The 25,279-nt window shown below is 38.0% G+C and overlaps 1 protein-coding gene across 4 annotated transcripts in view; it reads left to right on the top strand.

Moving 5' to 3' along the window:
* The window catches only part of CLIC2 (chloride intracellular channel 2), a 110,241-nt gene that overhangs the window by 45,435 nt on the left and 39,527 nt on the right, over positions 1–25,279 (top strand). Inside the window, exon 1 of one of the 4 annotated variants that reach the window (XM_054472006.2) lies at positions 270–570. The exons of 2 other annotated variants lie outside the window; for them this stretch is intronic. In XM_054472006.2, coding sequence (XP_054327981.1) covers positions 514–570 — 57 coding nt within the window. In that variant the 5' untranslated portion in view covers positions 270–513. Of the gene's footprint in view, positions 1–269; positions 571–25,279 lie in introns of those variants that run through there. One more of the 4 variants, XM_054472005.2, reaches the window with a different exon arrangement.

The raw sequence follows: 25,279 nt of genomic DNA, 5'->3' as shown, positions 1-25,279 counted from the left end.
CCAAGTCATTTCTGGCCCTTTTCCTGGAAGTGCTTTCAAGTTACAGGAACACCAATAAGAGGCCCTTTTCTGGGCATGGAGCCCAGGTCTCAAAGGGAGGCTCTAGAAAACATCTGGTCTGCTTGATATATAGAAGCTAGCACTGCATGTGTGTGTTTGTGTGCATGTGTTTCTCCTGTGCTGACTCATGGCATTGAAGCCTCTCTGGAAACACCCCCACACTTCTAGCCAGGCAGTTTATACACACCCCTTTGGCTCCTCCTTGATTTAAATGTTAGGTCACGAGGAAAAAGGAAAACGATTTCAAGAGCTGCACTTAAGCATCTAGAATTTTCTGCGTCACACCTCTTGAGAAGAGACTGGCTCCAGGTCTGACTCAGTCCACTACAAGCTAGACTCTCTTCTTAAAGCACCAACATTACTTGAGTCTTTGGATAAAACTGAGAAAAGAGTCTACAAGTATTGTGAACTCTACAGGAGGCAGGAGGCTGACAACTGGCAGTAAAGACAAAGATGTCAGGCCTGAGGCCCAGCACTCAAGTGGACCCTGAGATTGAGCTTTTTGTAAAGGTAAGTTTTCCAGCTATAATAACTGCATGTAGAATATATTAGTTTTTGACACTGAAGTCCAATGTCTTTAAAAATTCTCCACATTTGGGCTAGAGATAGGAAAGAATGTTGTGATTATTTTCCTACTCTGAGTTCTAGAAGAATGCCTGGGTGTGTGACTGTCCTTAGATGACAACAGGAAAACAGATCTCTTCTGAAAAAGGCAAGGTGATACGGTGGAAAAGCACTAGACTGATTTGTAGTGAGCGATGAAATTATATTCTCAATGACTTCCTATATAACCTTAGAAAAATCCCTCCCTCTCTCCAGACTTTTTTTTATCCATCTATACAATGAAGAAGCATGACAAGATGATCGTTAAGGGCTTTCCAAGTCTCAAAATCTGTGTTTTATGAGATAGGTTTTGGAAGGCCTGACTGGGTGGAGGAGAAGGCCGAGAATGACCTGAGAACTCCATTCCCACACATAGCCTAGACAGAACTTTCTAAACTTCTACAATGGACAAACATCACAGCAGGGTCACATGGACACTGTGGGAGAAAAAAACCAGGAGTCTGTGTGCTTGCTATGTGAGGAGGGGGACATTTTAGAATGCTCTGCTTCTTCTTTTTGGTCTGCCATGGAGTTTTTTTGTTTTTTTTTTTTAACATGTCTTAACTTTTCAGAAAAGCACTTTGGAAAACCCCTAAATCAAGAGAAAGGAACATGTGTTTCCAAATTAGCTCATCAAGAAAGAAAAATTTATATGGGTTATTCCCAGAAGAAATTAAATAGCTTACTAAATCCTCGCTTACATTAACTGTGTAGCTTTTCCCTTTATTTTCACTGACTATTGGAAGTATTCAGGATAATAAGAACAATAACAAACTCATATTGTGCCTGGCTCTTTTCTAAACACTTTACATATGTTACCTAATTTAGTCCTAACAACTTAGGAGATAGGTTGTTATTAATGGTGCTTGTATAGTACTAGCATCATCAGTAGTAGTAATGATAGTAGTAGTTATTACTACTTCATTACAACTTTTAGTCATTACAATATTATAATGTTGTTCTCATCATTTCTAGACAGGTAAACTAAGGCATTAAAGTTTAAGTAGCTTGCCTCTAAAACTATACAGCTTCCTGATGGCTTACAAGGACATAAAATAAGATATACTTACCAAATGTTAAGTTAAATACCTATTGGCAAAAGTAATGCTTTTACAGCCAGTTCGATTATTTAACAGCTTGTCACATATATACACCAAGGACATCATCAACCTGTCTTTTCAAAATTGTAAGAGAACGACCCTTGAATTCCTGCAGTGCTAGGTAATGCAATTAAGTGTTTGCTAAACTATCGGGCATAAGAGCGACTTCTTCTATCTCTGGGTTGTAGCAAAACATATAACTGCTCAGATAGGATATAAATGAGCTGTAATTTCCTAACTGGCTTTTTACATTTACCAATTCCAAATCAGAAGTAATGTCTCTTCACTGGGTAACTAAAGTGTTCCCTTTGTCTGAACTGTTCATTCAACTCAATTATTCTCCTGAAATCAATTGTTGGCTTTGACCTATGTGTTTATCTTCATAGGCTTTTCATATTTGGGTGGTAATCTAGACAGGAAACTTTAGCAAGTCACACATGGATGAGAAAATGTTGAATTAAATAATAACTTTCAAAGTAACCAATAATTTACTGAGTACTTACTATATGGTAGGCACTGTGCTAAGTGGTTTATTATTAACCCTCTTTTATGAATACAGAAATTAAAGCAAAGAGCAGCTAAGTAACTTTGTCCAAGGTCACATAGCTAGTTAGTGGCAGAGTTAGAATTCTAATCCTTTAAAATAGCTATGTCTAATATTATTCGATTGTTTTCAGTTGTATGAACTTTTTAGTAAACTAGTCCAGAATTTTATCAGGTGGAGTGCTTTAGATGTAAGCTTATCTAATGACATTGATACAAATTACAGATTTTCTGGAAGAACCTCAAATATCATCTGGTCCAGGTTTTTGTTTTATTTTAAGCTGTGTTCCACAGATCTCTAGAAGTTTCGTGGAAGATACTGGGAGGGGAAATGGGGGTTGAGAAGGACTAAAAGTGCTAATGAGTAATTTTTAAAAGGCATTACTACAAGAGATTAAGCATTCTCCTGTCACAATTAAGAATGTATACCACAATATCTATGTGTTCTGTGTAGTCAATAAAAACATTGTCTTTTAGCTCTGAATGATTTGAGCAAGGTTTCTATCCAATAACTAAGAACAAAGGATTTCATAACACACATTTTATTTTCTCTAAGTGCAGGGATGAAATAATCTTAATGATTTGTTGTTTATTGTTAAATGGAATGTTTGCATTCTGTACCAAAGACTCTAAAATTAAGTTTTAGTATATTTGTACATAAAATTATGGAATCTAACATTTGGGCCAAAATTCTGGATGTAATACTTTTGTCAAAAACTTTTTTTAATGTGTGGGGGAAAGAAGGAAGAGATGATACTCTACTCTGAGTGTTCAGACCATTTCAAAGTATCTTATAGCTATTATAAATACTCATAAAGACTGATTAATATAAAAATTCGACAAAACTATTAAATGAGAGAAGGCAGTGTTTAAGAGTATGGTGTCTGGAGGATATAGTCCTGGTCCTGAATTTGCTAAGTGAGAAGAGGATGTATGTCATCAACTCTTGATTAGCCGACTGTACTTGAGCAAGTCAGCCTCTCTGAGCCTCAGTTTCCTCACCTGTAAAACAAGTGTAATAACAGAGCCTACCTCATAGCATCATCCTATTTGTAAGGATTAAATAAAACAAGTATATAAAGCACAGTAGTTGGCAATATAGTAAACACTATATAAATGTTAACTATGGTTGCCATTATTATTTTTCATGTTTAAAAACTTAGATCACAAACACAAAGAGAAAAAATTGTTTTGGTGAATGGCCGCAGCCTGTCTTTGCCAGCTGAAGATAATTAAGAGATCAGTAATTCATCAATCAGGCTAGCGAATTTATATCCTAAAATTGTGTGTGATGGCACTTTAAATCAGCATAACATAACAGAAAAAAAAAAAACCCTTCAGTTTTCCTGTAAAACTTTACTGCATTTCCCCCACACCTCAGTGTTTTGATTTTCCTTTTGCCAAAGGCGATCCACCCTTCCTGCTGTATCTATTATCAGACTCCATTCTTCTTCCTGCCTCCCACCCTTAATCATGTTTCCACTCACTAAACCTAGTTTTGATTGGATCCTTAGTCTGACTTCTATTACAAAACAAATGCAGCTGGTAAGGTTGGTTGCCTCTTCCCATTCCTCTTCACACCCTGCCATCACAAAGATCAACAATATCATTTTCTTTGTCACATCCACTATCAGGGAAAGAAAATTTTGTCAAAAAATTGAAATTTTGTCCAGTGTTTCTGGACCTTAATAATTCTACGCATAATAGATCAGAGCAGCCGTAAGATGAAGTACCTTTTATTTCCTTCTGTAGGCTACTCTCTCTAGTCTTTCCTATCATAATTCTTGGTGATTTTAATATCTACACAGATGATTCTTCCAACACTCTAGCCCCTCAGATCCCTGACTTTCCCTCCTCCAGGGATCTTAGTCCTCATCATCTCTCAGGTGCTTCTTCCCATAGTCATACCCTTACCTTTGTCATTGCAATGTCTGCAACCTCTGCATAATATCATTTATTTGGGGGTGTTTTTTGTTCTTCTTTTTGAACTTCTCTATTTTCTTATATTTTATCAAAGTAAAATTTACATAAAATAAAATGAGTGCATTTAAGTATACAGTTCAATAACTTGACAAATGTATATACACTTATAACCACCATTCCAATCAAAATGTAGAATATGTCCATCACCTCAGAAAGTTCCCTTTTGTCTCTTTGCAGTCAGTCTTCCCTACCCTACCCTTTACCTCTCTCCACCACAGCCAACCATTGATCTGCTTTCTGTTAGCCTTACATTTTCTATAATTTTCTGTAGATGAAATTATACAGTATGTACGCTTTTGTGCCTGCTGTCTTTCACTCAGCATAATTATTTTAAGATGCACCCATGTTGTTGTGTGTTTCAATATCTCATTCCTTTTTATTACTGAAGCATTCCATTGTATGGATATACCATAATGTGTTTATTCATTCATCCATTGAAAGACATTTGGATTGTTTCCATTTTGGGGCTATTGTGAATATTGCTATAAGTATTTGTGTACATATTTCTATGGCAGTATGCTTTCATTTCTCTTGGGTAAATACCTAAGATTGGAATTGCTGGATCATGTAATAGGTACATGTTTAACTTTGACAAAATATTTTAAAAAGTAGTTGTACCATTTTACACTTCACTTCATTATGTGAGAGTTCCACTTGCTCCACTTTCCTGTCAACACTTGGTATGGTCATTCTTTTTCGTTTCAGTTATTCGAATGTGTTTATCATGGTATCTCATTGTGGTTTTAATTTGCCTTTCCCACGTGTCTAATGATATTGGGCATCTTTTCATGTCCTTATTTATCATCTGTATATCTTCCTTTGTAAAGTGTTCAAATCTCTTCCCCATTTTGTTTTTTTAACTTTAATTTTTAATTTTTGTGAGTACATAGTAGGTATATATATTTATGGGTTGCATGGAATATTTTGATACAGGCATGCAACATGTAATAATCACATCAGGTAAATGGGATATTCATCCCCTCAAGCATTTATCTTTTGGGTTACAAACAATTCGATTATACTGTTTTAGTTATTTTTAAATGTACAATTAAATTATTTTTCACTGCAGTCACCTTATTGTGCTAGCAAATACTAGGTGTTATTCATCCTTCCTAGCTATTTTTTGTACCCATTAACACTCTTCACCTCCCCACACACACAGCCTCACTACCCTTCCCAACCTCTAGTAGCCATCCTTTACTCTCTCTCTCTATGAGTTCAAATGTTTTTGTTCTTAGCTCTCACAAATAAGTAAGAACACGTGAAGTTTGTCTTTCTGTGCCCAGCTTATTTTATGTAATATATGACGTCCAGTTCTATCCATGTTGTTGCAACTGACTGAATCTCATTCTTTTTTATGGTTGAATAGTACTCTGTTGTGTATATGCCCACATTTTCTTTATCCATTCATCTGTTGATGGGATATTTAGGTTGCTTCCAAATCTTAGCTATTGTGAATAGTACTGCAATGAACGTGGGAGTGCAGAGATCTCCGTGATATGCTGATTTCCTTTATTTGGGGTAGATACCTAGCAGTGGGATTGCTGGATCATAAGGTAGCTCTATTTTTATTTTTTTGAGGAACCTCCAAACTGTTCTCCATAGTGGTTGTACTAATTTACATTCCCATCAACAGTGTATGAGGATTCCCTTTTCTCCATATCCTCGCCAGCGTTTGTTATTTCCTGTCTTTTGGATAAAAGCCATTTTATTAGGTTGGTGCAAAAGTAATTGCGGTTTTTGCAATTGAAAGTAATGACAAAACTGCAATTACTTTTGCACCAACCTAATAACTGAGCTGAGATATCTCATTGTAGTTTTGATTTGAATTTCTCTGATGATCACTGACATTGAACACTTTTTCATATGGCTCTTCACCATTTGTATATCTTCTTTTGAGGAATGTCTATTCACATCTTTTGCCCATTTGTCAAACACAGTATTAGATTTTTTCCTATAGAGTTATTTGAGCTCCTTATATATTCTGGTTATTAATCCCTTGTCAGATAGGTGGTTTGCAAATACTTTCTCCCATTCTGTGGGTTGTCTTTGCACATTGTTGATTCCTTTGCTGTGCAGAAGCTTGTTAACTTGATGTGATCCCATTTGTCCATTTTTGCTTTGCTTGCCTGTATTTATGGCATATTATTCAAGAAATCTCTGCCCACTCCAATGTCTTGGAGAGTTTCCCTAATGTTTCCTTTTAGTAGTTTCATAGTTTCAGGTCTTAGATTTAAGTCTTTAATCCATTTGTATTTGTTTTTTTGTATATGGTGAGAGATAGGGGTCTAGTTTCATTCTTTTGCATATGGATATCCAGTTTCCCCAGCACTTTCTCCAGTGTATGATCTTGGCACCTTTCCTGAAAATGAATTCATTGTAAATGTATGGACTTATCTCTAGGTTCTCTATTCTTTTCCACTGATGTATGTGTCTTTTTTTATGCCAGGACCATGCCATTTTGGTTACTATAGCTCTGTAGTATAATTTGAAGTCAGGTATTGCTTAGGAGATAGCTTTGGCTATTCTGGGTCTTTCCTGGTTCCATATAAATATTAGGATTTTTTAAAATTTCTGTGAATAATGTCTTTGTCATTTTGATAGGGATTGCATTAAATCTATAGATTGCTTTGGGTACTATGGACATTTTAACTATATTTATTCTTCCAATTCATAAATATAGAATATCTTTCCATTTTTGTGTGTCTTTTTCAATTTCTTGTATCAATGTTTTATAGTTTTCATGTAGAAATCTTTTAGTATTTTTGTTAATTACTATGTACTTTATTTCATTTGTAGCTATTGCAAATGGAATTACTTTCTTGATTTTTTTTCAGATTGTTCACTGTTGGCATATAGAAATGTCACCGATTTTTGTACGTTGATTTTGTAACCTGCAACTTTACTGAATTTATCAACTTTAAGAGTTTTCATTGGAGTGTTTAGGTTTTTCCAAATATAAGATCATATCATCTGCAAACAAAGTAATTTGACTTCCTCCTTTCCAATTTGGAAGCCTTTTTATTTATTTATCTTGTCTGATTGCTCTGGCTAGGACTTCCAGTACTATGTTGAATAACAGTGGTGAAAGTGGGCATCCTTGTTATGTTCCCAATCTTAGAGGACAGGCTTTCAGTTTTTCTCCATTCAGTATAATACTAGCTATGGGTTTGTCATATATGGCTTTTATTCTATTGAGGTGTGTTCCCTCTATACCCATGTTTTTGAGGGTTTTTTGTCATAAAGGGATGTTTAATATTATCAAATGCTTTTTCAGCAACAATTAAAATGATCATAAGGTTTTTGTTCTTCATTCTGTTGATATGATGTATTTCATTAATTGATGTGTGTATGTTGAACCATTCTTGCATCACTGGAATAAATTGCACTTGGTCATGATAAATGATCTTTCATTTTGTTTTTGTTTTCACTTTTAAGTACAGGGGTACATGTGCAGATTTGTTATATAGGTAAACTTGTGTCATGGGTGTTTGTTGTACAAATTATTTCATCACGCAGGTATTAAGCCTAGTACCCATTAGCTATTTTTTTTTTTTCTGATCTGTTCCTTCCTCCCACCCTCCACACTCTGATAGGCCCTAGTGTCTGTTGTTTCCTTTTATGAGTCCATGTATTCTTATCTTTTAGCTGCCACTTGTAAGTGAGAATGTGTGTTATTTGGTTTTCTGTTGCTGCATTAATTTGCTAGGGATAATGGCTTCTAGCTCCATTCATGTTCCTATAATGGATATGATCTCATTCTTTTTTTTTAAAGTGAATTTATTTTAGTTACATAAATTACAAAATATCACTAAGTGAAAATAAAATCAATAAAAATCATCCATGATACCACCCACTTTAACATTTATGTGTATAGCCTTTTATGCTTTATTTCTTCACATATATAAATACATTCATCAAAAAGAGGTTATTTCATATATTAAGTTGGTGCAAAATTAATTGCACTTTTTGCCATTACTTTTAATACATTGTTTTGCAAACTATTTTTATTTAACAATATATTATGAATTTATTTCTATAACATTAAATATATTCTCTGTGTGTATGTGTGTCTTTGTTTCTTATGACTAAAAATTTTAAAATTAAGGTGTTATGTTGAGATACTTGAAGATACACATGCAGTTTTAAGAAATAATACAGAGAGATGCTGTGTGCCCTTTACCAAGTTTCCCTTAATGATAACATCTTGTAAAACTATAGTATGATAAGAAAACAGGACATTATTGACATTGAAGCAGTCAGATACAGAAGATTTTCATCACTACACAGATCCGTGTTGCCCTTTTAAAGCCACATCCACTTGTGTCTCATCCAGTCCCTCAACCATTAATCTCTTTTCTGCTTTGATAATTTTATAATGTCAAGAATGTTACATAAATGGAATAATACAGTATATCACCTTTTGCGATTGTCTTTTTTTCCCCCACTCAGCATAATTCCCTGGAACTTCATCCAAGTTGTTGTGTGTATCAACAGTTCGATCCTTTTTATTGCTGAGTACTACTCCATGATACTGATATGCCACAGTTTGTTTAATTATTCAGCTGTTGAAGGACATTTTAGTTGTCACTAGTTTTGGGTTATTACAAACAAGGCTGTATAAATCCTCTTTTACAGGTTTCTTTATGGACATAAGTTTTCATTTCTCTGAGATAAATGCCAAAGGGTCTAGTTGTTTGGTTGCATAGCAGCTGCATGTTTAGATTTGTAAGAAATTGCCAAAGTGCTTTCCAGTGTGGTCATACTATTTTACATTAAAACCAGCAATATTTCTGTGCATTCTTACCAGCATTTTGTGTTGTCACTATTATTATCTTAACTATTTTGAAAGGTGTGTAGTGACAATTTATTGTTTAAATTCGCATTTCCCAAAAGGCTAATAAAATTGAACATTTTATGTGCTTGTCATCTGCATGTCCTCTTCAGTGCAATGTCTGTCCATGTCCTTTGCTCATTTTCTTTTTTCCTTTTTTATTTTAGAGTATTTAATTGGCAAATAAAGATTGTATATATTCAATGTATACAACACAATGATTTTGTTTCTTTTTAAAAAAAATTATTTATTTTTCAATGGGTTTTTGGGGAACAGGTGAAGTTTGGTTACATGAATAAGATATATAGTAGTGATTTCAGATATATTGGTGCACCCATCACCCAAGCAGTATACGCTGTACCCAATGTGTAGTCTTTTATCCTCACTCCCCCACCCCTTTCTCTGAGTCTTCAAAGTCCATTGTATCATTCTTATGCCTTTGTGTCCTCATAGCTTAGCTCCCAATTATAAGTGAGAACATACCATGTTTGGCTTTCCATTCCTGAGTTACTTCACTTAGAATAATAGTCTCCAATTCCTTCCAGGTTGCTGCAAATGCCATTATTTAGTGCCTTTTTATGGCTGAGTAGTATTCCATGGTGTGTGTGTGTATATATATATATATCACATTTTCTTTTTTTATTATACTTTCAGTTCTTGGATGCATGTGCAGAACGTGCAGGTTTGTTACATAGGTATACATGTGCCATGGTGGTTTGCTGCACCCATCAACCCATCATCTAGGTTTTGGGCTCCATATGCATTAGGTAATGCTCTCCCTCTCATTTCCCCCCACTCCACAACAGGCTCCAGTGTTCCATGTGTTCTCATTGTTCAACTCCCACTTACGAGTGAGAACATGTGGTGTTTGCTTTTCTGTTCCTGTGTTAGTTTGCTGAGAATGATGGTTTCTATCTTCATCCATGTCTCTGCAAAGGACGTGAACTCATTCTCTTTTATGGCTGCATAATATTCCATGGTGTATCTGTGCCATATTTTCTTTGTCCACTCTATCATTGATGGCCCTTTGGGTTGGTTCCAAGTCTTTGCTCTTGTAAACAGTGCTGCAGTAAACATATGTGTGCATGTGCCTTTATGGTAGAATGATTTATAATCCTTTGGGTATATACCCAGTAACGGGATTGCGGGGTCGAATGGTATTTCTGATTCTAGATCCTTGAGGAATTGTCACACTGTCTTCCACAATGATTGAACTAATTTACATTCCCACTAACAGTGTAAAAGTGTTCCTATTTCTCCACATCCTCTCCAGCATCTGTTGTTTCCTGACTTTTTAATGATTGCCATTTTAACTGGTGTGAGATGGTATCTCATTGTGGTTTTGATTTGCATTTCTCTAATGATCAGTGATGATTATCTTTTATTCATATGATTGTTGGCCACATAAATGTCTTCTTTTGAGACGTTCATATCCTTCGCCCACTTTTTGATGGGGTTGTTTGGTTTTTTCTTGTAAATTTATTTAAGTTCCTTGTAGATTCTGGATATTAGCCCTTTGTCAGATGGATAGATTGCAAAAATTTTCTCCATTCTGTAGGTTGCCTGATCACTCTGATGACAGTTTCTTTTGCTGTGCAGAAGCTCTTTAGTTTAATTAGATCCCATTTGTCAATTTTGGCTTTTGTTGCCATTGCTTTTGTTGTTTTAGTCATGAAGTCTTTGCCCATGCCTATGTCCTGAATGGTATTGCCTAGGTTTTCTTCTAGGGTTTTTATGGTTTTAGGTCTTATGTTTAAGTTTTTAATCCATCTTGAGTTAATTTTTGTATAAGGTATAAGGAAGGTGTCCAGATTCCGTTTTCTGCATATGGCTAGCCAGTTTTCCCAGCACCATTTATTACATAGGGAATCTTTCCCCATTTCTTGTTTTTGTCAGGTTTGTCAAAGATCAGATGGTTGTAGATGTGTGGTGTTATATCTGAGGTCTCTGTTGCGTTCCATTGGTCTATATATGTGTTTTGGTACTAGTACCATGCTGTTTTGGTTACTGTAGCCTCGTAGTATAGTTTGAAGTCAGGTAGCATGGTGTCTCCAGCTTTGGTTTTTTGTTTGTTTGTTTTTGTTTTTTGTTTTTGCTTCGGATTGTCTTGGCTATACAGGCTCTTTATTGGTTCCGTATGAAATTTAAAGTAGTTTTTTTATTATTATTATACTTTAAGTTTTAGGGTACATGTGCACAACGTGCAGATTTGTTACATATTCCAATTCTGTGAAGAAAGGCAATTGTAGCTTGATGGGAATAGCATTGAATCTACAAATTCCTTTGGGCAGTATGGCCATTTTCACAATATTGATTCTTCCTATCCATGAGCATGGAATGTTTTTCCATTTGTTGTGTCCTCTCTTATTTCCTTGAGCAGTGGTTTGTAGTTCTCCTCGAAGAGGTCCTTCACATCCCTTGTAAGTTGTATTCCTAGGTATTTTATTCTCTTTGTAGCAATTGTGAATGGGAGTTCACTCATGATTTGGCTATCTATTATGGGTGTATAGGAATGCTTGTGATTTTTGCACATTGATTTTGTGTCCTGAGACTTTGCTGAAGTTGCTTATCAGCTTAAGGCGTTTTTGGGCTGAGACAATGGCGTTTTCTAAATATGCAATCATGTCATCTACAAACAGATACAATTTGACTTCCTCTCTTCCTATTTGTATATGCTTTATTTCTTTCTCTTGCCTGATTGCCCTGGCCAGAACTTCCAATGCTATGTTGAATAGGAGTGGTGAGAGAGGGCATCCTTGTCTTGTGCCAGTTTTCAAAGGGAATATTTCCAGCTTTTGCCCATTCAGTATGATATTGGCTATGGGTTTTTCATGGATAGCTCTTATTATTTTGAGATATATTCCATCAATAACTAGTTGATGAGAGTTTTTAGCATGAAGGGATATTGAATTTTATCGAAGGCTTTTTATGCATCTGTTGAGACAATAATGTGGTTTTTGTCATTGGTTCTGTTTACGTGGTGTATTATGTTTATTGATTTGCATATGTTGAACCAGCCTTGTATCCCAGGGATGAAGCCAACTTGATCATGGTGAACAAGCTTTTTGATGTGCTGCTGGATTCAGTTTGCCAGTATTTTATTGAGGATTTTCACCATGTTTATCAGGGATATTGGCATGAAATTTTCTTTCTGTGTGTGTGTCTCTGCCAGGTTCTGGTGTCAGGATGAAACTGGCATCATAAAATGAGTTAGGGAGGGGTCCCTCTTTTTCTATTGTTTGGAATAGTTTCAGAAGGAATGGTACCAGCTCCTCTTTGTACCTCTGGTAGAATTTGGCTGTGAATCCATCTGATCCTGTGCTTTTTTGGTTGGTAAACTGTTAATTACTGCCTCAATTTCAGAACTTGTTATTGTTCTATTCAGGGATTGATTTCTTCCTGTGTCCAGGAATTTATGCATTTCTTTTAGATTTTCTAGTTTATTTGTGTAGAGGTGTTTGCAGTATTATCTGATGGTAGTTTGTATTTCTGTGGGATGAGTGGTGATATCCTCTTTATCGTTTTTTATTGTGTCTATTTGATTCCTCTCAGTTTTCTTCTTTATTAGTCTGGCTAGCAGTCAATCTATTTTGTTCATCTTTTCAAAGAACCAGCTCCTGGATTTATTGATTTTTTTGAAGGATTTTTCATGTCTCTATCTCCTTCACTTGTGCTCTGATCTTAGTTGCTTCTTGTCTTCTGCTAGCTTTTGAATTTGTTTGCTCTTGCTTCTCTAGTTCTTTTAATTGTGATGTTAGGCTGTTGATTTTAAATCTTTCCCACTTTCTGATGTGGGAATTTAGTGCTATAAATTTCCCTCTAAACACTGCTTTAGTTATGTCCCAGAGATTCCGGTATATTGTGTCTTTGTTCTCATTAGTTTCAAAGAACTTCTTTATTTCTGTCTTAATTTCGTTGTTTACCCAGTAATCATTCAGGAGCAGGTTGTTCAGTTTCCATGTAGTTGTGCGGTTTTGAGTGAGTTTCTTAATCCTGAGTTCTAATTTGATTGCACTGTGGTCTGAGAGACTGTTTGTCATGATTTCCATTCTTTTGCATTTGCTGAGGAGTGTTTTACTTCCAATTATGTGGTCAATTTTAGAATAAGTGTGATATGGCGCTGAGAAGAATGTATATTCTGTTTATTTGGGGTGGAGAGTTCTGTAGATGTCTATTAGGTCTGCTTGGTCTGGAGCTGAGTTCAAGTCCTGAATATCCTTGTTAGTTTTCTGTCTCGTTGATCTAATGTTGACAGTGGGGTGTTAAAGTCTCCCACTATTATTGTGTGGGAGTCTAAGTCTCTTTGTAGGTCTCTAAGAACTTGCTTTATGAATCTGGATGCTCCTGTATTGGGTGCATATATATTTAGGATAGTTAGCTCTTCTTGTTGCATTGATTCCTTGACCATTATGTAATACCCTTCTTTGTCTTTTTTGATCTTTGTTGGTTTAAAGTCTGTTTTATCGGGGACTAGGTTTGCAACCCCTGCTTTTTTTTTTCTTTCCATTTGCTTGGTAAATATTCCTCCATCCCTTTATTTTGAGCCTATGTGTGACTTTGCACATGAGATGGGTCTCCAGAATACAGCACACTGATGGGTCTTGACTCTTTATCCAATTTGCCGGTCTGTGTCTTTTAATTGGAGCATTTAGCCCATTTATATTCAAGGTTAATATTGTTATGTGTGAATTTGATCCTGTCATTATGATGCTAGTTATTTTGCCCATTAGTTGATGCAGTTTCTTCACAGTGTTGGTGGTCTTTACGATTTGGTATGTTTTTGCAGTTGCTGGTACCAGTTTTTTCTTTCCATGTTTAGTGCTTCCTTCTGGAGCTCTTGAAAGGCAGGCCTGGTGGTGACAAAATCTCTCAGCATTTGCTTGTCTGTAAAGTATTTTATTTTTCCTTCACTTATGAAGCTTAGCTTGTCTGGATATAAAATTCTTGGTTGAAAATTCTTTTTTTAAAGAATGTTGAATATTGGCCCCCACTCTCTTCTGGCTTGTAGGGTTTCTGCAGAGATATCTGCTGTTAGTCTGATGGGCTTCCCTTTGTGGGTAACCCGACCTTTCTCTCTGGCTGCCCTTAACATTTTTTCCTTCATTTCAATCTTGGTGAATCTGACGATTATGTGTCTTGCGGTTGCTCTTCTCGAGGAGTATCTTTGTGGTGTTCTCTGTATTTCCGGAATTTGAATGTTGGCCTGCCTTGCTAGGTTGGGGAAGTTCTCCTGGATAATATCCTGAAGAGTGTTTTCCAACTGGGTTCCATTCTCCCAGTCACTTTCAGGTACACCAGTCAAACGTAGGTTTGGTCTTTTCACATAGTCCCATATTTCTTGGAGGCTTTGTTTCTTTTCATTCTCTTTTCTCTAATCTTGTCTTCATGGTTTATTTCATTAAGTTGATCTTCAATCTCTGATATCCTTTCTTCCACTTGATTGATTTGGCTATTGATACTTGTGTATGCTTCACAAAGTTCTTGTGCTGTGTTTTTCAGCTCCATTAGGTCACTTATGTTCTTCTCTATACTGGTTTTTCTAGTTAGCAATTTGCCTAACCTTTTTTCAAGGTTCTTAGCTTCCTTGCATTGGGTTAGAGCATGCTCCTTTAGCTTGGAGGAGTTTGTTACTACCCACCTTCTGAAGCCTACTTCTGTCAGTTCATCAAACTCATTCTCCATCCAGTTTTGTTCCCTTGCTAGCAAGGAGTTATGATCCTTTGGAGGAGAAGAGGCATTCTGGTTTTTGGAATTTTCAGCCTTTTTGCACTGGTTTTTCCTCATATTTGTGGATTTATCTACTTTTGGTCTTTTATGTTGGTGACCTTCAGATGGTGACCTTCTGTGTGGACATCCTTTTTGTTGATGTTGATGCTATTCCTTTCTGTTTCTTAGTTTTGCTTCTAACAGTCAGGACCCTCTGCTGCAGGTCTGCTGGAGTTTGTTGGAGGTCCACTCCAGACCCTACTTGCCTGGGTATCACCAGCGGAGGCTGCAGAACAGCAAAGATTGGCTTCTGTTCCTTCCTCTGGAAGCTTTGTCCCAGAGGGGCACCTGCCAGATGCCAGCCGGAGCTCTCCTGTATGAGGTGTCTGTTGACACCTGCAGGGAGGGGTCTCCCAGTCAGGAGGCACGGGGGTCAGGGACCCACTTGAGGAGGCAGTCTGTCCCTTAGCAGAGCTTGATCACCATGCTGGGAGATCCACTGCTCTCTTTAGCACCAGTAGGCAGGAACGTCTAAGTCTGCTGAAGCTGCACCCACAGCCACCCCTTCCCCCTGGTGTTCTGTCGCAGGGAGATGGGAGTTTTATCTATAAGCCCTAACTGGGGCTGCTGCCTTTCTTTCAGAGATGCCCTGCCCAGAGAGAGGAATCTAGAGAGGCAGTCTGGCTACAACGGCTTTGCCGAGCTGCAGTGGGCTCTGCCTATTTCCAACTTTCTGGTGGCTTTGTTTGCACTGTGAGGGGAAAAGAGCTTACTCAAGCCTCAGTAATGGTGGACGCCCCTTCCCCTACCAATCTCAAGCATCCCAGGTCGACTTCAGACTGCTGTGCTGGCAGCAAGAATTTCAAGCCAGTGGATCTTAGCTTGCTGGGCTCCATGGGGATGGGATCCACTGAGCTAGACCACTTGGCTCCCTAGCTTCAGCCCCCTTTCCAGGGGAGTGAATGGTTCTGTCTCACTGGTGTTCTAGGCACCACTGGGGTATGAAAAAAAACTCCTGCAGCTAGCTTGGTGTCTGCCCAAATGGCCGCCCAGTTTTGTGCTTGAAACCCAGGGCCCTGTTGGCATAGGCACCGGAGGGAATCTCCTGGTCTGCTGGTTGCAAAGACTGTGGGAAAAGCATAGTATCTGGGCCAGAGTGCACCATTCCTCACGGCACAGTCCCTCAAGGCTTCCCTTGGTTAGGGGAGGGAGTTCCCCGACCCCTTGTGCTTCCTGAGTGAGGTGACGCCCCACCCTGCTTTGGCTAACCCTCCTTGAGCTACACCCACTGTCTAACCAGTCCCAACGAGATGAGCTGGGTACCTCAGTTGGAAATGCAGAAATCACCTGTCTTCTGTGTTGATCTCACTGGGAGCTGCAGACCAAAGCTGTTCTTATTTGGCCATCTTGCCAGCCCCCAATTATTTCTTTTGCTATACAGAAGCTTTTTCATTTAATTAATTCCCATCTATTTAGTTTTGTTTGTGTTGCATTTGCTTTTGGGTTCTTGGTCATGAAGTCTTTGCCTAAACCAATGTCTAGAAGAGATTTTCCAATGTTTTCTTCTAGAACTTTTATGGTTTCAGGTCTTAGATTTAAGTCTTTGATTCATCTTGAATTATTTTTGTATAAGGCGAGAGATGAGGATCCAGTTTCATTCTTCTACATGTGGCTTGCCAATTATCCCGACATTATTTGTTGAATAGGGTGTCCTTTCCCCACTTTATGTTTTTGTTTGCTTTGTTGAAGATCAGTTGGCTACAAGTATTTGGCTATATTTCTGGGTTCTGTATTCAGTTCCATTGGTCTATGTGTCCATTTTTATACCAGTACCATGCTGTTTTGGTGACTATAGCCTTATAGTCTAGTTTGAAATCAGGTAATGAGATGCCTCCAGATTTGTTCTTTCTGCTTAGTCTTTCTTTGGCTATGTGGGCATTTTTGGTTTCATATGAATTTTAGAATTGTTTTTTCTAGTTCTGTGAAGAATGACAGTGGTATTTTGATGGGAATTGCATTGAATTTGTAGATTGCTTTTGGCAGTATGGTCATTTTCACAATATTGATTCTACCCATCCATGAGCATGGGATGTATTTCCATTTGTTTGTGTCATCTATGATTTCTTTCAGCAGTGTTCTGTAGTTTTCTTTGTAGAGGTCTTTCACCTCCATGGTTAGGTATATTCCTGAGTTGTTTATTTTATTTTTTTTTTTGCAACTATGGTAAAAGGGATTGAGTTCTTATTTTATTCTCAGCTTGATCACTATTGGTATATAGGAGAGCTACTGTTTTGTGTACATTAATTTTGTATCCTAAAACTTTGATGAATTTATTTACCAGTTCTAGGAGCTTTTTGGATGAGTCTTTAGAGTTTTCTAGGTATACAAACATATCATCAGCAAACAGCAACAGTTTGACTTCCTCTTTACCAATTTGGATGCCCTTGATTTTTTTCTCTTTTCTGATTGCTCTGGCTGGGACTTCCAGTACTATCTTGAATGTAAGTGGTAAAAGTGAGCATCATTGTCTTGTTCCAGTTCTCAGGGGGAATGCTTTCATCTTTTCCCTGTTCAGTATAATGTTGGCTATGGGTTCATCATAGATGGCCTTTATTACCTTAAGGTATGTTCCTTCTCTGCCAATTTTGCTGAAGGTTTTAATCATAAAGGGATGCTGGATTTTGTCGAATGCTTTATATGTATCTATTGAGATGATCATGTGATTTTTGTTTTTAATTATTTCTATGTGGTGTATGACATTTATTAACTTGCAGATGTTAAATCATTTCTGCATCCCTGGTATGAAACTCACTTGATCATGGTGGATTATCTTTTTGATATGCTGTTGGATTTAATTAGCTAGCATTTTGTTAAGGATTTTTGCATATATGTTCATCATGAATATTGGTCTGTAGTTTTCTTTTTTTGTTATGTCCTTCCCTGGTTTTGGTATTAAGGGGATACTGGCCTCATGGAATGATTTAGGGATAATTTCCTTTTTATCCAATGGAATAGTGTCAATAGGATTGGTACCAATTCTTCTTTGAATGCCAGATAGAATTCAGCTGTAAATCTGTCTGGTCCTGGACTTTTGTTGTTGTTGTTGGCAATTTTTAAATTATCATTTTAATGTTGCTGCTTGTTATTGGTGTGTTCAGAGTTACTATAACTTCCTGGTTTAATCTAGAAGATCTTTATATTTCCAGGAATTTATCCTCTTCTCTAGGTTTTCCAGTTTATGCATGTAAAGACGTTCATAGAAGCCTTAAATAATTTTTTGTATTTCTGTCGTATCAGTAGTAATATCTCTCATTTCATTTCTAATTGAGTTTATTTGGATCTTCTCTCTTCTTGGTTAATCTCACTAATTGTCTATCAATTTTATTTATCTTTTCCAATAACAAGCTTTTGTTTCACTTATCTTTTGTGTTTTGTTTGTTTGTTTCAATTTCATTTACTTCTGCTCTGATCTTTATTTCTTTTCTTCTGCTGGGTTTGGGTTTGGATTGCTTTTGTTTCTTCAGTTCTGTGAGGTGTGACCTCAGATTGTGTATTTGTACTCTTTCAGAGTTTTTGATGTAGGCATTTAATACTATGAACTTTCCTTTTAGCACCACTCTGCTAGTTAATACTGAGTGTCAACTTGATTGGATTGAAGGATACAAAGTATTGATCCTGGGTGTGTCTGTGAGGGTGTTCCCAAAGGAGATTAACATTTGAGTCAGTGGGCTGGGAAAGGCACACCCACCCTTAATCTGATTGGGCAGCATCTTATTAGCTGCCAGCATGGCTAGAATATAAAGTAGGCAGAAAAATATAAAAAGGTGAGACTGACTTAGCCTCCCAGCCTACATCTTTCTCTTGTGCTGGATACTTCCTGCCCGCAAACATTGGACACCATGTTCTTCAGTTTTGGGACTTGGGCTGGTTCTCCTTGCTCCTCAGCTTACAGACAGCCTGTTGTGGGACCTTGTGATCATGTTAGTTAATACTTAATAAACTAATAGGATATATATATATCCTGTTAGTTCTGTCCCTCTAGAGAACCCTGACTAATACAGCCACTTTTGCTGTATCCCAGAGGTTTTGATAAGTTGTGTCACTGTTATCGTTCAGTTCAAACAATTTTTTATTTACATCTTGATTTCATTGTTGACCCAACAATCATTCAGGAGGTTATTTAATTTTCAGGTATTTGTGTGGTTTTGAGGATTCCTTTTGGAGTTTATTTCTAATTTTATTCCACTGTGTTCTGAGAGAATACTTGATATAATTTTGATTTTCTTAAATTTACTGAGACTTGTTTTGTGCCCTATCATGTGGTCTATCTTGGAGAATGTTCCATGTGCTGATAAATAGAATGCATATTCTGCAGTTGTTGGGAAGAATGTTCTGTAAATATCTGTTAAGTCCATTTGTTTTAGGGTATAGTTTAAGTTGATAGTTTATTTGTTGACTTTCTTTTTTGATGACCTGTCTAGTGCTGTCAGTAGAGTCTTAAAGTCCTCCACTATTATTGTGTTGCCATCTATCTCATTTCTTAGGTCTAGTAGTAATTGTTCTATAAATTCAGGAGCTCTGGTGTTAGGTGCATATATATTTAGGATTGTGATATTTTCCTGTTGGACTAGTCCTTTTTATCATTCTTTAATGTCTCTGTTTGTCTTTTTTAACTGCTATTGCTTTAAAGTTTGTTTTGTCTGATATAAGAATAGCTACTCCTGCTCACTTTTGGTGTCCATTTGCATGGAATATCTTTTTCCACCCCTTTACCTTAAGTTTACCTGAGTCCTTATGTGTTAGGTGAGTCTCCTGAAGACAGCAGAAACTTGGTTGGTGAATTCTTATCCATTCTACCATTCTATATCTTTTAAGTGAGGCATTTAGGCCATTTACATTCAATGTTAGTACTGAGATGTGAGGTACTATTCTATTCATCATGCTATTTGTTGCCTCAATACCTTGGTTTTTTTTTTCATTGTGTTATTGTTATATAGATCCTGTGAGATTTGTACTTTAAGGAGGTTCCATTTTGGTGTATTTCAAGGATTTGTTTCAAAATTTAGAGCTCCTTTTAGCAGTTCTTGTATTGCCAGCTTGGTAGTGGTGAATTCTCCCAGCATTTGTTTGTCTGTAAAAGACTGTATCTTTTCTTCATTTATGAAGCTTAGTTTCACTGGATACAAAATTCTTGGGTGATAACTGTTTTGTTTAAGGAGGCTAAAAATAGGACCCCAATTCCTTTTAGCTTGTAGGGTTTCTGCTGAGAAACCTGCTGTTACTCTGATAGGTTTTCCTTTATAGGGTACCTGATGCTTTTTCCTCATAGCTCTTAAGATTCTTTTGTTTGTCTTGATTTTAGATAAACTGATGACTATGTGCCTAGGCAATTATCTTTTTGTGATAAATTTTCCAGGTGTTCTTTGAGCTTATTTTATTTGGATGCCTAGATATCTAAAGGCTGGAGAAGTTTTCCTCGATTATTCCCTCAAATATGTTTTTCAGACTTTTAGATTTCTCCTCTTCCTTGGGAACATCAATTATTCTTAGGTTTGGGTGCTTAACATAGTTCCAAGCTTTTTGGAGGCTTTGTTCACTTTTTTTGTTTTTTAATTATTTTTTCTTCGTCTTTGAGGGATTCGGTTAATTTGAAAGCCTTATCTTCAAGCTCTGAAGTTCTTTCTCCTGCTTGTTTGATTCTACTGCTGAGACTTTCCAGTGCGTTTTGCATTTCTATAAGTGTGTCCTTAATTTCCAGACGTTGTGGTTGTTTTTTATTTATGCTACCTATTTCATTGAAGATTTCTGCTTTCATATCATTGAAGATTTTTCCTTTCATATCCTGTATCATGTTTATGATTTTTCTTTAAGTTGGAGTTCACCTTTCTCTGATGTCTCCTTGATTAGCTTAATAATCTACCTTCTGAATTCTTTTTCTGGCAATTCAGGTATTTTGTCTTGGTTTGGATCCATTGCTGGTGAGCTGGTGTGATCTTTTGGGAGTGTTAAATTACCTTGTTTTGTTGTATTACCAGAACTGATTTTCTGGTTATTTCTCACTTGCTTAGACTATGTCAGAGGGAAGATCTGGGAGAGGCTGTTCAAATTCTTTTGTCCCATGGGGTGGTCCCTTGATGTGTTGTTCTCTCACTTCCTCTAGAAATCGGGCTTCCTGAGAGCCGAACTGCGATGATTGTTTTTGCTCTTCTAGGTCTAGCCATCTAGTGGAGCTACTGGCTTCAGGCTGGTACTGGAGAGTATCTGCAAAGAGTCCTGTGATATGACCCATCTTCATGTCTTTTGGCCATGGATACCAGCACCTGCTGTGGTAGAGATAGCAGGGGAGTTAAGTGGATTCTGTGAGAGTCTTTGGTTGTATTTTTATTTAATGTGCTGGATTTGTATTGGTTGGCCTCCAGCCAGGAGGTGGTGCTTTCAAGAGCACATCAGTTGTAGTACTCTAGGGAGGAAGCAAACTTTCCCTAGGGTCACCTGGTTAAGTATTCACATTTCTCAGGTGGTGGGCAGAGCCATAGAGCTCCCAAGAGATTATGTCCCTTGTCCTTGGCAACCAGGGTGGGTAGAGAAAGACCACCTAGTGGGGGCAGGGTTAGGCATGTCTGAGCTCAGACCCTTCTTGAGTGTAGCTTGCTGTGGCTGCTGTAGGGGATGGGGATGTGGTTCCCAGGCCAATGGAGTTATGTTCCCATGGGGATAATAGCTGCCTCCGCTGAGTCATACAGGTCACCAAGGAAACAGGGGAAAGCTGGCAGTCACAGGCTCACCCTGCACCCGTGCAGCCTGCAGCCCTAAAGGCCAGTCTTACTCCCACTGTGCCCCCTCAACAGCACCGAGTCTATTTCTGGGCATCTGGTGATCAAGGCTGAGAACTTGCCCCAGACCACCAGCCTCCCAGCTAAAAAGCAAGGAGACTCACAGTTTTTCAGCATCTCAGGGAGCATGCAGCAGTGCTCCAGTTCCTTCAAAGGGTCTGTGGATTCTCTCAGCTTCCCTGGAATGTTGCTGTGGTAGTTCTTGGAGCAAAAGATCATGATGTGAGCCTCCACACCTCTCTGTCTGTCCAAGTGGGAGCTGCAGGCTAGTGCTGCCTCCTTTCTGCCATCTTAATGATCTTATTCTTTTTTATGGCTGCATCATATTCAATTGTGTATATGTACCACATTGTCTTTATCCAGTCTACCATTGATGGGCATTTAGGTTGATTCCATGTTTTTGTTATTGTGAATAGTGCTGCAGTGAGCATGTGTGCATGCATCTTTATGATAAAATAATTTATATCTCTTTCGGTAGATACCCAGTAATAGGATTGCTGGGTAAAATGGTAGTTCTATTTTTAGGTCTTTAAGAAAATGTCACACTGCTTTCCACAATAGTTGAACTAATTTAGACTCCCACTTAACAGTGTATGTGTTCCTTTTTCCCTGCAACTTTGACAGTATTTTTTTTTTTACCTTATTTATATAGAGAGGTGGCATTTTGCCATGTATCCTGGGCTGGTCTAGAACTCTTGGGCTCAAGTGATCCATCCTCCCTCCGTGGCATCCCAAAGTGCTAGGATTGCAGGCATGAGCCATGGTGCCCAGCCTATTTTTGACTTTTTAATCATAGCCATTCTGACTGGTGTGAGATGGTGTCCCATTCTGGTTTTGATTTGAATTTCTCTAATTATCAGGGGTGTTGAACTTTTTTTTCATATGCTTATTGGCCACATGCATGTCTTCTTTTGAAAAGTGTCTATTCATGTTATTTGCCCACTTTTTAATAGGCTTTTTCTTGTAAATTTGTTTAAGTTTCTTATAGATGCTGGATATTAGGCCTTCATCAGATGCATATGGAAAAACATTCCATGTTCATGGATAGGAAAGATAAATATCATTAAAATGGCCATACTGCCCAAAGCAATCTATAGATTCAATGCTATTCCTATCAAACTACCAATGACATTCTTCACAGAACTAGAAAAAACTATTTTAAAATTCATATGGAATCACAAAAAGAGCCCAAATAGTCAAAGTAATCCTAAGCAAAAAGAACAAAGCTGGAGGAATCACCTTGCCTCACTCAAAACTATACTACAGAGCTATGGTTACCAAAACAGCATGGTACTGGCACAGAAACAGACACATAGAACAATGGAACAGAATAGAGAGCCCAAAAATAAGGCCACACACCTACAACAATCTGATCTTTGACAAGCCTGACAAAAACAAGCACTGGGGAAAAGACTCCTTATTCAATAAATGGTGCTGGGATAATTGGCTAGCCCTATGCAGGAGATTTAAAATGGACCCCTTTCCTACACCATATACAAAAATAAACTCAAGATGGGTAAAGTACTGAAATGCAAAATGCAAAATTGCAAAAACCGTGGAAGAAAACCTAGGCAATACCATTCTGGACATAGAAACAGGCAAAGATTTCATGATGAAGACACCAAAAGCAATTGCAACAAAAGGAGAAATTGACAAATGGGGTCTAATTAAACTTAAGAGCTCCTACACAGCAAAAGAAACTATCAACACAGTAAACAGACAACCTACAGAATGAATGATCATTTTAATGTGTTGTTGAATTCAGTCTGCTAGTATTTATTGACAATTTTTGCAACAATAATCATATGGTTTGGCTGTGTCCCCACCCAAATTTCATCTTGAATTATAGCTCCCATAATTCCCTCATGTTGTGGGAGGGACCCAGTGGGAGATAATTGAATCATGGGTGCAGTTTCCCCCATACTGTTCTCATGGTAGTGAATAAGTCTCACAAGATCTGATAGTTTTATAAGGGGAAATCCCTTTCACTTGGCTCTCATTCTCTTCTCTTGTCTGCTGCCATGTGAGATGTGCCTTTCACCTTTTGCCATGATTTTGAGGCCTCCCCAGCCACAAGGAACTATGAGTCCATTAAACGTCTTTCTTTTGTAAATTGCCCAGTGTCGGGTATGTCTTTATCAGCAGCATGAAAATGGACTAATACAGTAAATTGGTACCAAGAGTAGGATGCTACTGAAAAGATACCCAAAAATGTGGAAGCGACTTTGGAACTGGGTAATAGACAGAGGTTGGAACACATGGGAGGGCTCAGAAGAAGACAGAAAAATGTGGGAAAGCTAGGAACTTCCTAGAGACTTGTTGAATGGCTTTGACCAAAATGCTGATAATGATATGGACAATAAAATCCAGGCTGAGGTGGTCTCAGATGGAGATGAGGAACTTGCTGGGAACTGGAGCAAAGGTGACACTTGTTATGTTTTAGCAAAGAGACTGGCAGCATTTTGTCCCTGCCCTAGAGATTTGTGGAAGTTTGAACTTGAGAGAGATGATTTAGGGTATCTGGCAGAAGAAATTTCTAAGCAGCAAAGGATTCAAGAGATGACTTGGGTACTGTTAAAAGCATTCACTTTTAAAAAGGAAACACAGCATAAAATTTCAGAAAATTTGCAGCCTGACAGTGTGAAAAGAAAATCCCATTTTCTGAGGAGAAATTCAAGCCAGCTACAGAAATTTGCATAAGTAACAAGAAGCAGAATGTTAATCACCAAGACAATGGGGAAAATGTCTTCAAGGCATGTCAGAGACTTTTGTGGCAGCCCCTTCCACCACAGGCCCTGAGACCTAAGAATGAAAAATGATTCTGTGGGCTGGGCCCAAGGTCCCTCTGCTGTTTGCAGTCTAGAGACTTGGTGCCCTGCATCCCAGCCACTCCAGGCATGACTAGAAGGGGCCAAAGTATAGCTCAGGCTGTGCCAAGCCCCAAGCCTTGGCAGCTTCCATGTGGTGTTGAGCCTGCAGTGCACAGAAGTCAAGAATTGAGGTTTGGGAACCTGTGCCTAGATTTCAGAGAATGTATGGAAATGCCTGGATGTCCAGGCAGAAGTTTGCTGCAGGGGTGGGGCCCTCATGGAGAACCTCTGCTGGGGCAGTATGGAAGGGAAATGTGGGGTTGGAGCCCCCACACAGAGTCCCCACTGGGGTACTGCCTAGTGTAGCTGTGAGAAGAGGGCCACCATCCTCCAGACCCCAGAATGGTAGATCCACTGACAGTTTGCACCATGTGCCTGGAAAAGCCACAGACACTCAATGCCAGCCTGCGAAAGCAACCAGGAGAGAGGCTGTACCCTGCAAAGCCACAGGGGCAGAGCTGCCCAAGGAAACAAAGTGAGAAAAATGCAAATGCAAGTGTCAGGATGGACCAAGTGGCCAGGGCATAGCCAATCCATTCAGTGATCTCACTGGGGAAATAGGCTTTAGAAACATACATAAACAAGCCACCTTGTGGATTCCTATAGGTTATTTTTCCAGGCTTCCTGACCTGGCACTATATACAGTCACTATAAATGTTGATTTCCATTCCCAAAATAAACAAGAAGACACCTAAGCTAAACCTTGTAAACCCAAGACAATGGGAATCCACCTCTTGCATCAGCATG

The sequence above is a fragment of the Pongo pygmaeus genome, chromosome X (genome assembly GCF_028885625.2).
Source record: "Pongo pygmaeus isolate AG05252 chromosome X, NHGRI_mPonPyg2-v2.0_pri, whole genome shotgun sequence".
Lineage (NCBI taxonomy): Eukaryota > Metazoa > Chordata > Mammalia > Primates > Hominidae > Pongo > Pongo pygmaeus.
Note: the sequence above shows the minus strand (reverse complement) of the source record. Positions and strands in the feature narration are given on the sequence as shown.